This window comes from Ochotona curzoniae, unplaced genomic scaffold (genome assembly GCF_017591425.1).
Source record: "Ochotona curzoniae isolate NIBS_2020 unplaced genomic scaffold, NIBS_Ocur_1.0 scaffold_4506, whole genome shotgun sequence".
In the NCBI taxonomy this organism is placed as follows: domain Eukaryota; kingdom Metazoa; phylum Chordata; class Mammalia; order Lagomorpha; family Ochotonidae; genus Ochotona; species Ochotona curzoniae.
In genome coordinates, this window is record NW_024467119.1 from 16,804,118 (window position 1) to 16,818,705 (window position 14,588).

General features: G+C 40.8%; 1 protein-coding gene across 1 annotated transcript in view; it reads left to right on the forward strand.

Annotated features, from left to right (window-relative positions):
• Positions 1-14,588, forward strand: part of SLC4A4 (solute carrier family 4 member 4) — a 331,827-nt gene that overhangs the window by 143,915 nt on the left and 173,324 nt on the right. Inside the window, exons 5-6 of the mRNA XM_040966902.1 lie at positions 5,502-5,662; positions 12,980-13,159. Of these exons, the coding sequence (XP_040822836.1) occupies positions 5,502-5,662; positions 12,980-13,159 (341 nt within the window). The remainder of the gene's footprint in view (positions 1-5,501; positions 5,663-12,979; positions 13,160-14,588) is intronic.

Sequence of the window (14,588 nt, forward strand, 5' to 3'; positions counted from 1 at the left end):
TGCAACAAATGCAGGTCAGCAAATGGAAAGGTTATGGGCATTATGCTTCCAGTCAGCCCAGATAAGCACCTGCTGGTGCTTTTGTTTAGTAGGTTGACACCCCTTCACTTCTACAGAACGTGGGTGGTGGATGTCCAGTCTGTGAGCCATGTAATGTCCCCAAAATCATTTGGTCTGAATCTGCCAAGGCAATAGCACACAGGACTCAAAACTCAATAAACTTATAGCAGACTATATATTTTTTTAAGCTTTGTTTATTTATATTGGAAAGTTAGGTTTACAGAGAAGATAGAAAAGAGAAAGATCTTCTGTCTGGTGGTTCATTATCTAAATGGCTTCAACAGCCAGAGCTGAACTGATCCAAAGCCAGGAGCCAGGTGCTTCCTCTGGGTCTCCCACATGGATGCAGGGTCCCCAGGCTTTGGGGCTTTGGGCTATCGTCTATTGCTGCTTTTCCAGGCCACAAACAGGGAGCTGGATTGGAAGTGGAGCCTCTGGGACACAACTGGCACCCATATGGGATTCTGGAGCTGGAGATAGAGATTATCCAGCTGAGCCAACATGCTAGCCCCAGCAGGCTAATTTTTAAGTGGGTGATTTGATATTGTTTATGTGAGTGACTTAGCCAAAGAGAAGGTTGCCTACTTCTGGCACTTGAAAGGCATAACCCTAGAATGTCCACATTGATATTTACACTTTGGAATCAGAGAGACCACTCTTTTCCCAGTTTACTCTGTATTTTCATTACTGATGTATTGTGGGAAATTCTGCCTCAGACCAACTGTATTTCTGTTTTTCTAAAGAAAAGATCTGGGAATTTGATTTTCTTTGTAATGGTATGAATGTGTATTTATATCTCAGTAATTCTATACAGTATCCTTCATGATTACTGCAAATATTTTTGAACTGTTCTTAACATCTGTTGTGAATCATTTTAGACATTTATCCCTGATACAAGCAAGCATTGTCTTCTTTTTCTGTGTGAAAAGATACTTATCAGTTACCAAGAAATCTGTTACAGTTGCAATAGTTCTACATAGTTGGATTGCATTCTTGTGCAAAGGTTATATCTATTTTCCACTGTAAAACTGATGTGTTTTTAAGTTTGAGGTCCTGTCATTCCTTAATTATGTTTAATCATATGATTGGAAAATTGCAAAATTCAGTGATTCCCAATGGATCTTCTGTTTCTTCAACAAAAGAGTGAAATGGTATTTGGTTGGCAGTCACTCAGAATGTGCTCAACTGCAAAGAACTTTATCATTATTCTTCTAAGGGCTGTGAGTGAATAATCCTCATCTAATAAACTCCTCCTCCAAGGTTACAACGTTTTGTAATGGCAAGGGTTTAAGAAACCAGCTCCTGAAATTAATTTTCCTGTACATGTCAAGGATTGAAACAAAGGGAGAAGTAGCAAAGTTATTGCAAATATGCAGTTATTCATAGTTATCGTGAAGGGTAGATAGTGGCTTTTAGAACACTGTACTGCAAAGCCTTTTTTTTTGAATCATAATTATGTGGCTCTAATGCACCTCTCCAGATTCATTGGCACTCGAGTGAGCTGAACTCTGGTACCTTTGCCTTAGCTTTTTCCTTAATGGGTTCTCATGTGAATTGAGTAAGAGTTCTGCTTTTCTTTTTTTAAGTTTGCCCTTGATATGTGAGGAAGAGACACATAGCATGTGTACTTTCTAGAATGAAACTACCTGCAAACACTCTGTTTAAATAGAAATGCCATTCTTTCATGCACAAATGCAAATGTTAGAAGTAACATCAGAGTGCCTGGTTTGAGAGGGATTTAGCAGGCATTGCCTCAAAATTCTCCTTATCGCAACATTCAATGTTACTGAACTGCTAATTTGATAATACTTATCCCTTGGGAATATAAATTCTAAGAAAATGGCTGGTTGAGACTTTTCTTTCCTTTATGGCTAAATCTTGACCTGAAGGGCTGGTGTAGTCTGCAAGGATGAGTAATGCTGTTTCAATAAATCTAGCAGAGTGAGGATTTATAATCTCTAAATGTACTTTTAAAACTTGTTCAAAGTCATATTTCTATTTTTTAAAGATTTATTTATTTATTTCAAAGGCAGGATTATATGTAGAGATTGAGACAGATTGAGAGAGGGAGGGAAGAAAAGGGAGAGAGAGAGAAAATGTGTGTGTGTAGTATGTGTGAGAGAGTTTGAGAGAGAGAGAGAGAGATCTTATATCTGCTGGTTTATTCCCCAAATGGCTGTACATACCTGGGTTGGGCCATGAGCTAGAAACGTGTTTCTGATCTTCTGTGTGGGTATAGGACCCAAACACTTGATTCATCTACTGCTGCTTTACCAGGAGTGTTAGCATGGAATTGAATCAAAAGTGGATCTGGCAGTACATGAACAAGTATCAATGTGGGATGCCACCATCACAGGCAGTGGCTTAAACTGCAGTGCCACAACACTGGACCTATTTAAGTTTAGTTCATGCTGCTAAACCAAAATTCCATGGCCTGGGTTAGACACAGATGTAGGTAACGGAAATTTATTTCTCCAAGTTGTGGAGGCTGGCATGCCACAACCAAGGCACCAGCAGATTCAGTCTCTAGTGAGACCTGGATCTTCGTAAGTGGCATCTTTTGTCTGCATCTCAGGAGCCATGAGCTAGCAAAGTGCGGCCCCTTTTGGAAGACATTGATCACCTCCAAAAGGCCTCACCTGCCAGGCTAATGGTTAAGATTTTGCCACGAGACATACATTTAGACTACAGCAAGTGTAATGGCAGAGAAGGACGAACTTTGCATCCTGTGCCGGCTGCCACCTTACTTTCTTTGAAGGAATGTGTTTGCAGACAGAATCTTGATAGCTGTTGGAAGGGGACTTCTCCTTTATAGAATTTCTATTTGCTTCTTGTCACTCTTCTTTGTGCATGAGGTATCTATCCTTCAGCTAATCAAACTTCTAGTAAAAATCAGGTAATCACCAGATTTTTTGGTAGATGACATAATTCTGTTAACCTGATTTCATTTACTGTGAAATCTTCCGTTATCTACGATCTTCTCTTCGGCAATATGTTGTCATATCAGATGCAAATGTGGTTCATCCAGCACTCAGAATTAAAGTTTCTGTGAGCAAGTACAGAAAGACGATCTAGCCAGAGTTAACCACTGTGATATGTGGCACAAAGTTATTATTCTAAAAATAACCCCAGTTCATCTTATTCCCTTTGTTGTTTTGGTCATGTCTGTGTAATTCTAAAAGAAGATAATGTAGAATTGCCATTTTTTCCTCACAGTTTCTTCTATTCTTCAGTTTTTCATAACCACCACAGTGAAGAAATACTGATTTGATGGCTCATGAGTATGTGTGCACAAGCGCATGGAGGAATAGCAGTAGTTTACCATTCTCTTTTGGAATATGTCAGCGAATTTTGTAGAATCCAAACAGATCCGGTTGTGAAGTTTTTGTTAATTTTTAAAAATTTTATTTATTTTTATTGATAAGTCAGATATATAGAGAAGAGGAGAGACAGAGAGGAAGATCTTCTGTCCGTTGATTCACTTCCCAAGCAGCTGCAATGGCTGGAGCTGCACTTATCTGAAACCAGGAGCTGAGAGTCTCTTCTGGGTCTTCCACATGGGTGCAAGGTCCCAAGGCTTAGGGCCGTCAGCCTGCTTTCCCAGGTCACAAACCGGGAGGTGGATGGGAGGTGGGACACTGGGATTAGAACTGGTATACAGATGGGATCCCAGCAAGTGCAAGGCGAGGACTTTAGCCGTTAAGCTACTACACCGGGCCCCAGTTGTGAAGTGTTAAAGGCACTTTGGTGTTACTACCTTTTTTTTTTTAATGAAGTTTTATTTATTTGAGAGTAAAAATTGTGTACAGAAAAAGAGATAGAGAAGGAGACAGATCTTCCATCTGCAGATTCATTCCCCAATTGGCTGCAAAAAACAAAAACCACAAGATGTTGGGGTCCTGGTACTTGTGCCACTATCTGTTGCTTTCCAGGCACATTAGCAGGGAGATGGAATTGGAAGCAGAGATGATATTTAAGCCAGGGTACTCTAGCACGTGATGATATTATCTTCACTGCTGTGCCTGTTACTTGCTCTGACACTTTCTTTCAAGGAGGCGTACCGGGGAATGAAGGAAGGCCTTAGAGTCGAAGATGAGGTGGGGAATACAGTTACAGTTGGCGCATGGCAGATGTCTGGCTGTGACAGTCCTTCCAAGAGGGGCATGGGACGAATCTTTGACAGAACGCTTCTGAATCACTTGAGTGTCAGGCTTGATTAAAAGTCTGAATTTTCTGTGACATTGTGCTTGATCTCTTGATCTATTCTCCTTCTGGATGCACTAATGTGTTTTGCCCTCCCTCCTCCAGAGATGCTAAGAGGGTTATAAATAATACCTGATACAGGGCTCCTCTGATCTCTGCCCTTTGTTGTCCTCTTCAGGGAGTTAGGTGAGCGGTTAGCTTTTTCTAGGAAAACAGTTTTCAATCATTAAACCTTTGGGCAAAGAATGTAGGAAAACAGATTTTAACCCTCTCTTATCTCTTCTGAGTATTTTTCAGAAGGTTTGAAGTGAATAAGAGAGTGTTTTCGTTTGGGTCATGGTGAACAACCAAATGGCGATGTTTTCTTATTGTCCTCTGTAGATAGGAGGAGTCTACAAGGGTCGTCTATGAATTATGTGTTTAGCTTTCATTTCGCTTTTTGCGTGGCGGGCCAGGGAGAGGGAGATGTAGTGCTTGTTGTCACAATACCTGGAGATCTTAGCAGGTAGAAGCTGTAACAGAGGGTCATTTGTTCCATTGCCAAGGGTAGTAGTGGATGTGTTATTTTCTGTATATATATATCTATTGTTCAGTGGGCTGTGTCTTTTCAAATAGTTATGGACACAGACTTAAAGAGCAAAGCTTCTAGTTGAATGTCGATTGCAGGGGAACCCTTGTCAGCTGACAAAGCTGTGTTGAAGTTGTATGCTGGTATCCTTCCTGCATCAGAGCAAGGAAATGTAATCATTCATGAAGCAACTAATGCATTATAGTTTCTAAATCTTTGAAATGAACATGGGCTCGCCCTTAAACTTTCAGCGTATATAACTTTGCCCAGTGAAGCCACAAGCAAAATCCTCACAATGGTGGCGGTTTGCAGACATTATAAGCCCTATCCGTTTGGAGACTTTTGAAATGCATCTTTTCCCCACCCTGTTAAAAATATTCGATAAGTTGTCTTTCTTAAGGATCTCATGACCTCAAACAGGAAGATTATAAACACAAGAGTCCTTTTCTGATATGCTTTCTTTCTCTCTGGCGTGAACAAGTTGGGTGGTATCATAACTTTGGGTGTATTTGTGAAGATAATGTAATGAGTGATGTGAAATGTGGTTACAGTTCCACAAAGGAGATGATTTGAAAGTAAGGCAGGGTGGAGCTGGAGGGGTTCTGACTGCTCCTGTTGGGAGAGTGTTTTTAACAGTTTTCATTGCTGGCCACTAATCTCATCTATACAGGTGGATCAAGTTTGAAGAAAAAGTGGAGCAGGGTGGGGAGAGGTGGAGCAAGCCCCACGTGGCCACATTGTCCCTGCACAGCCTGTTTGAGCTGAGGACATGCATGGAGAAAGGGTCCATCATGCTGGACCGGGAGGCCACGTCTCTCCCGCAGCTGGTGGGTAAGTACGCATCTCTGAGTTCCTGTTACATTTAGGCTTTGTAGCCGTTACCAGTATTTTAGAATATGTCCTTTGAGATTTGTTTCCCATTCCTCTTTTTTTTCCTGTAATTTTACATTTTTTTTCTGATTTGAAAGAGAGGGACAGAGATATTCACATTTATATACTTGTACACATTTGGTCATGTTCCCCTCCCCTTCTGCCACACTCACACAGAGCACCCCCATGCTCTGGTCCACTCTCCAGGCCAGGGCATGAAAATATGATGCAAGTGTCTCACATGGGTACAGGAGCCCTGTGATTTGAACCATCACTGCTGCCTCCCAGAGTTTGCCTTGGTGGAAGACTAGAGTCATGAGCAATAGCTGGGAATCAAACCCAGGAACTTGATGTGGGATGTGAGTGTCTTACACATCATTCTGAAGACCTGCTAGTACCCAGCCTTCTCATTTCTTACATGATTTTTTTATTACAATTAGAATTACATTATACGTGCAGAAATTGGCTTTTGTTTTCTGTGCTTAGTAGCTTACAGTCAATGGTCAACACTCTGAATAGTGTCATGTCAATCACACATCCTTGGTTATATCAGACTGGACGTGTGAACAATAGATGGCTAGAACTTTATGACTTTTGACATTGCACTGAGTTTTTCTGGATCTCAGGTTTGTCATCTACAAAACCGTTTAACCCTATTTAAATATCAGCCTGGTTTGTTGGGGTAGCGGGGTATAGGAGAAAGGTTGTGTGGCGGCAGGGAACCAACAGGACCTTGCAGGTTATTTACTGAGTCGGGTCACATTGATGCTGAGCATCATTGGTGTCACTGTCTGCCAGGTCACTGAACCTTGTGGGTCAGGGCGGCTTTGACATGGTTTCAGGGTCATGTCATGTGTATTGCATTTTGACTCATTATGCTGAACACGCTGGAGACATTATTACATTCGAAACTAGACTAATTGTATTCACTTCTCCAAGAGCCTGGCCTGGGCTGCCTTCAGCTCTAGGTGTGCTGAAGACCGTGGTTTCCTTACAGGGGTAGAGACCTTGTTTCTGCCAAGGGCCATTTGGATATTTCTGTTATCATTCACAAGACCTGGGAAGTTACCAGCTTAAAGATGAGCCTGCTAGAGATTTATTGCATGTTGAGTCTGTCCATGGAATCTTTGATAGACAAGTAGGAATTGTAGCATTTGTTTTGGAGGAAAAGATTAGCCACACACAATGCATGTTTTGCATGTTTTTGGCTGACCCCTATATATATAATATACATATTATATATATATATTTGGTTTATATATATGTGTATATATATATATATATATATATAAATCTGGTTAGATGAATGTGTAAAGAAATCCTGCACTTCTGTCTGAAGTAGGTAGCAGTCAAACTATAGAAGGGAATAGGACCAATGTATCTATTTGCTGACTGGACAGATATAATTATTTCATGAATTTATTCATCAGGGCATGTGAATATCCACAGCGTGCCACCCTTGGAATTGGTATCATGCCTTAGAATTGGTTTGAAAAAAATCGACCCATTTGTAAATTGTAAAAGTTACAAGACATACACATCCAGATTGGTAGCTAGAAGATGTTGGGGAGGAATACTGCTGTATATGTAATTTTTCATGTTGGCAAGGCAGATGAGGCTGAAGTTGGGAATTTGATTTTTAAGGAAGGGTTTTGGATACTGGTACCCAGGGTGGGTGGAGCCCATTACAAAGAGAAGGAAACAGAAGGAATGATTTTTTTGGATGGTGTGTTCTATTGACCTTTTGATCTGCTAAAAGCTATGAGAGAGGCTTTCTTCCAAGGAAGTGGTTCACAAAAATGAATCCAATTTTTCTATGAAAATTGTAATTTCTGCATTCTTCCTCTAAGAACTAACTTGGAGAAGAAGTCAGGAATTATGCACAACTTGAAAAATGGGTCATGGAAAACAGTGAAAAGAAACCCATGAATAGACACTGTGTAGTCAACCTAGGAGAAAATCAGGTGCTAGCAGGTTCCTGCATTCAAAGGAAACCAGTCTACCATAGACCATCCTTACTGCCTGGAATTCTGGCGTTTTAAAAATCCCTCTACTGATCCCTGTGTTAAAACATACACATTGCTTGTATAAGGCACTGTATTAATTCCCTGAGATGCAAAGTAGTATAATGTAAACAATGTTGGACTTAACTTTGGGAAAAGTTTCTTCAAGTCCATCCTTGCTATTATGTATGACCATTGAAAAGGCAAGTCGCTGACCTCTGTTCTGCCCTGGCTTCACCCCTCTATGAACACGGGATGAAGGTCCATCTTTGAGGGTTGTTAGGAAAAGGAATGAGATCATCAGATGTACTGGTTGCATATTTGCGTGTGTATAGTCCTAGTGGCACCTAGTGGCAGGCAGAATGCAGACCCACTGAGTCAGGCAGACAGATGCTCTGTGACTTCCTGAGCAGGGAAAGAGATTTCAGAATGCATGGAGGATGAAGCTGGAAAGAATTAAACAACACGATGCTTTGCCAGCAGGTCAAAATCAAAGCGGATAACGGATGTTAATGTTGAGTTATGCACTTGAGATTCTCTGTACGACTACCCTGGGGATCTTCAACATGGCGAAGGGCACCGTGAAGACTTGCTGGTCTTTAGCCCATTTGTGTGCATCCAAAGACAGAATTCCATATTATGTTGGAGCCGAGGGCTAAAGAGAAGTCCTAGCATTTCCCCATGCAAGAAAGATTAATCAGGCATTTTTGTATTTTTGCTTTAATGTCCATTACTTTTTATTGTCAACTGTGAACTTTTTGTCTAACCTCCATGCATTTACTTTAAAAGTTGTCATTACATGTTAAAATTAGACACCAGTAGGTCACTTTGAGGTATCATTGCTCACTAATATGTTTGCTCCATGGTTCCTGGGGCAAGTAGGCTGAGGACCAGTGCTGTCACTTTGGAGCTGATAATAGAGAAAACAGTTCAGAGGCAAACAACACATCACAAATAAAGCAAAACAGACAGGCAGGCAGACGGGGAAAGGCCAGCTCTGCCAAAGTGGAGAGAAGGGCATCTTAAAAAGTATAACTGGCTAAAAAGAAATACTCCTAAATCCTCTGAAACAATCAAAACTATAGAATTGCAAAACATGCAGGAAAAAGAATCCCTTACTTTCTGTTAAATGACAGAAAATGAGACAGTAACTTGAGGAGCTGCAGTCATTATTTAAAGATAATCCTTTTTCTGTCAGAGGATGGAGTGAAGTGGTTTGTTGTGACTCACACTCATCAGAGCTGAGCTGAGAATTATGCACTGCTGAAGCACAAGGTGCATCTCTGCCTCCCTCCCCTCCCCCTGCTCCAACCCTGTTTTGATGGATGAGAAGATAAAGAAATAACAGCAAGTGTGGTGACATCAAACAGCTAGTAGCGTGGCCTCTGCCATCTTTGCCATCCACCTGCTGCCCCCTTTCACTAGGCTGCCTCTGAGAGTCCTCCCATCTGGTAGGTTGAAGCGTAGCAGCAAGTGAATGCCATAGGCTACCTGGAGGCTGTGAGCAGCAAGTGACTGCTTATACAGGCACTGCTGCTCAAACGTAGAAAATTCCATTCAATACAGATTCTTCTCTGTACCTCGATGTGCATTTTTTAAAAGTAAGAAACCATTCTGAATGCTAATAGAAAAATTTACCTTTAAAGTATCATAAAGGGTAAAACGTTATTTCCTTGGATTATTTTAATAGCTTTAATATTAGAGTCATCACTGCAATTCTGCACTTAAAAAGTATCATTTACTATGAAGTGCTGTCCATGAGAATTTTCCTTCCTTCCTAAGTTTAAAAAGTTCTAAGCAATTTTAGGTGTTTTAGGAGAAATAGATTAATAGAGTGTAGCTCTATTTTTAGAGTTTCATTATTATATTTGAAGCTTTTTCTGAGCTGTTCATGTCACCAGATTTGCTTTTAAACCTTTTGTAGTTTGAAATGGCTATCGTTTTACTTTTTCCCCAATCAAAAAACTAATGAATATTCATTAAAAGATTATCCAGGGGTGGGTATTTGGAGCAGTGGTTAAGACAACTAGGGTAGCAGGTATTCAGGCACAAGGTTGAAGCCATCGGTTGGGAAGTCAGAATCCCAGCCTGGCTTGAGTCCTGGAGCAAGAAATGTAATCCAGATATCCCACAGGGACTGCAGCACTATGTAGACCTATGTGCTTGAACCTTCACCTGCTACCACTAGTAGTGAGATAGTCTGATGTGGGGCTTGGGTGTGCTAGGCAGGAAGCCTAGCTGCTGAACCAAACATCTATGTCCAGTGCTTAATTTATCCATAAAAAAATAATTATTTATTTGAAAGACAGGGTCAGAAAGAGAAAGCGAGAGAGACTTCCATCTGTTATTTCATTGTCCACATGGCATTACTAGTTAGGGTTGGGCCAAGCTGAAGCCAGGAGGCTAGCCTTGATCTCCATCCAGGCCTCACCTGTGAGTTTCAGGGGCCCAAGCAGTTGGACCATTTTCTGCTCTTTTTCCCAGATGTGTTACCAAAGAGATGAATCAGAAGTGTAGCAACCAGAATTCCAGTGGACACCCATATGTGATTCCTGCATTGCAGGCAGTGGTTTTAGGTGCAGTAACACAGTGCTGGTCTCCTGAGCTTACCCCCCACCCTCCCTTTTTTACAATATTTATTTGTTTTTATTTGAAAGGCAGATTTTATATAGAGAGAAGGTGCAGAGAGAAAGATCTTCTGTCTTCTGGCTCACTCTGTAAATGTCTGCACTGGGCAGAGTTGAACAGATCTGAAGCTAAACCAGTCTGAAGCTAGGAGACAAGAGCTTCTCCCAAAGGTCTCCAACATGAGTGCCACGGCCGAAGAACTTCCCAGGGGCCCCGCTTTCCTAGGCCATAAACAGGGAGCTGGATTAAAACTGAAGCAGGCAGGACAGAAACCAGTGCCCATATGGGATGCTAGCGTCACAGAGTATCAGCCTGCTGCATCACTGCAATAGGGCTTGGAGCTTGCTTTTTAGGTGAATAAAAAATATTTTATGACATGGAGACAGATCTTAGCTGAGTCAGAAGTCTTGGCTGCATTTGGGAGTTTTGTCTGATGAGTTTATGTCTCCTGGCCTCTCTCTTCTGTGCTGTGACATGAACTTGTTGCTGCCTGAGGTTCCTTGCGGCTTTGCTGTCTAGTTCTAGAGTTGGCACATTTTCTCCCTGTCGGTGTGGACTATGGGATTTTGAACGCTGAAGGCTTAAGTTCAGTGTAGCTGTGAAATGTTACAGCCTCCACTTTCCTTTGAAAGGTCTTACAGTTTATGCTTATGAGAATCCCTATGATGTGAGCCATTTTCGTGGAAGCTTCATAAAGGGCATAAACCGCATAGATGTTTGAACCTATTTTAGCTGTTGGTTTCCAGGATTAGCGACACACGATGGCTCTGCATTCTTATGGATTGGTTTGAGATTCTGAGGGAGAGTAAGAGTTGAGGGAGGCCCTGCCAGGAAGGGTAGATAAGGAACCCTGTAATCCACAACGTGCAATTTGAGTAGGAATTTGATAATACTTGTAGCAGATATGTTGGGGCTGTGTGCTTTCATGATTCTTCTGTAAAATTTGATGTTCCGTGCAGAAAAAGAGTTAAGGAAAAGAAGAGAGGCTGGGCTCTACACATGCGTCCTTATTTTACTGTGGCAGGGAGAACTAATTGTGATGCCTGTAATAGTTGTGACAGTTCCACTGAGTGGGGTGTGTAGTTAAAAATATTCAGAACTCAACGCCACTCTCAAAACATTCAGTGGCAGAAACTCTACCGAACAAGTGGTTCAGTGTCAGTTCCCACTCTCTTTTTGCCTCAACCTGTCAAATAATTAATAAACACACACAGTCTATCTGCGTAAGGCATGTGGCTGGATTTAACCCCCGTACGGTTTCTGAATACTTGTATGTTGTGGAAGTCCCTGATTTCTGGCTATGGCTATGAGGCCTGTCCTGTGAATGCTTGCCAGGAAATTGTACTTCTGGGGAGTAAAGTGATGCCCAAGCAAAGTCCCTGGAACGTTTGTAGCTCTTCTTTGCAAAGAGGTGGGAATCCTTGAGAGATGCTGATCTCTTACTAGTGACCCTGGATTTTCTTGTCAGACTTTGGGAGAAGAATAGCTTTTGTTCTCTTCATTTTTCTTTACTGAGACAATGATGCAAGGGGAAAATGTGGGTGTGTTGCATATATTCATGTACCAGAAAACGTAGATTATCTCTGTGGAGGGTAAATCATTATTACGCACAGCAAGTTGGCTTCCTCTTGGGGCAGATCTTGCCCCAGTTCTGTGGGGTTTTGTCCTCAGACCATTCCAAGTTGAGATGTTGGTCTGTCATGCTGTTGTAAGTGTAGGATGTGTCCAGTCATGTTGATGCCACGTCACTGTAAGAAACAGGATTTCTTGGTTTTTGTTAGATTCAGGACTTGTCTTCCAGCAGAGAAACTCGGGGAATGCTTTCTATGGAACACAGCCATCTTTCTGTCTTAAAGATAGAACAGTGCTTCTTAAAAAGAGGTCATTGAAACGAATTCTTTTTTTTGGTGGTAGGACTAAATTATGACAGTTTCATAGAAAACTTCCATCAGGTTGTACTTTAAAATGGCCAAGGGAAATGTGTTGGGAATAGGTTGATGGGTTGGATCTAATGTTCAAGACGTTAGTTTCTTTCCAAGTTGGATCAGTCTCTCCATTTAAAAAGAAAAAAAAAAAACCCACAAAACTCTATGGTATATTTTTATAGTTTGTTATCGTTTAGTGGATCAATTAATGTTTAGATGCTTGATATGGGGAAAGGTACTGTTTCCTTTATTGTGTACTATTTTTAAGAAAATATCATAGGAAAATGTGGAAGACTAGCCTTAAATTATAAGTAATCCCACTAAATTTTGTAAAATGCTCTTCTAGTTTGTACATGTAATATACGTTTCTGATTAGGCATTTGTTATGATAGAGTACATGGAAATTTTGAACCTTTTTTAAGCTGAAAAAGTATGAATTGCTGATGTACTGTATGATTTGGAAAAATGTGAGTTTACTGTAGATGTTGGCTGAAAAACTGAACAATTTTCTTTATCCAAATATCAATTAATACTGAAATATTTGCCTCTTTTGTTAATGCCCCATGCCAGTATCCATCTCTTTATCCTCCAGAAAGTGTGCAGTTAGAACTTGAAAATCATGTATTGGTACAAAGATTGGGGAGGTTTTCTATAAAGTTAGCTGAATCAACTTGGAGGTTTGTGGCTGAGTTTTGTTTTTGTTTGCTTTGCTTTTGCATCAGAGATGATTGTTGACCATCAGATAGAGACAGGCCTGCTGAAGGCTGACCTGAAGGACAAGGTGACCTATACTCTGCTGCGGAAGCATCGGCATCAGACCAAGAAATCCAACCTGCGCTCGCTGGCTGACATCGGGAAGACGGTCTCCAGTGCCAGTAGGATGTTTACGAACCCCGATAATGGTAATGCAGAGCCGCTGGTGGCGGCATTCCTTCACCTGTCCCATGCTGGCTCCATCTCTTGTCGTTTTTAAAACTCTTTTTCACATTTCTTTTATAAGATCACATGCCACAGCCTTTCCTCCAGTTGGGCAGGTTTGTCATGTTGCTGCAAGGAGCAGTTAATGTGGTCTGCGAGTGCTGGATTGCCTTCCTTTTTCCACGTATCTATTCCGATTGACGGAGGTGGTTTGGTAACGACGCTGGTGAAACAGCTCAGTTTCACCAGCGATTTCAGAGGGATCAGCAATTTATAGAATATTGAGCACATCAGGGAATATGTGTTTAGTGTGCTAGTTTCCCAGAATTGAGAGGTCATAGTTACAAATGACATATGCCTAATGATCCCAGATCATAATGTGTATGTTTGGTGTATGAAATGGTATCTAGCTTGTAAGTGATCATTTCATCAAAGTAAGACTCAATATTATTTTTACTGCTTAAAAATCCCATCTGCTCTTTTAATGTATCGTAGTGATAGATAGGGGACAATGACTCAAGGTGGAGTATTAACCCTGTGTTGTATAACAATAAGGATGACACTGCATCCTATTCATATTTTATTGCATTTACTACAGTATTTATCTTTCGCGTTATTATTGTCTTTGTGTCAAAAAATAAATTTCATGATTTAGTACAGATGGACAAGAATGAAGTCATTTGCAAGAACTATGAAAAATGAAGTTCTAGTGGAAAGATTTCCTAAGCATTGGGGTACTAGAAATAGGTTTTGATACCTACTCAGCTCTTAATCATTGTTAATATTAAAATAAGTGAATAGATAACAGAGATTCTAAGCCATTGTCCTTAGCTGCACTTTCAGAATAACATAAAACATGCTGTCATGGCAAAAGTGGATTAGGTGAACTATATAAACTGAATCCCGACTCAGCCATTCTTTTTTGGAAATGTTTTCTTCTGACTTAAAGTTAATGCTTGGTTGGAGAAACGCTTTCTCTTAGACTTTCTCTGGCATGTTTTTTAAGGTAAAATTGGTTATAAACAAATTATTAAACAGTGCTTTTTAAGAATTGTTACTATTATTTTCCATGATACATTTTTTGTAGGTATAGGACTCCCCCCCCCCCCGCCCCGTTTTCCTTTGTCTCTCTCCTCGTTTACACTTCGCACCATTCCCCTTCCATATTATTATGGTAATCCTTTTATATCGGTTACATGTTTAACATTTTGTTAGTAAGTTTATCATGGCATTGCAGGTATAGGCCAAGGTAGACAATCCACACTTACAAAAGAGAGAATTTAATCAAGAAAGCTCCTGCTACAGTTGGCTGGGGCTGCTGTTACTGGAGAACTCCTGCCAACAGCAAATATCTTGCTTATTGCTTTCATAAAACAATTATTGTGTTTCTGCAGAGAACTTGTTTAATGAATG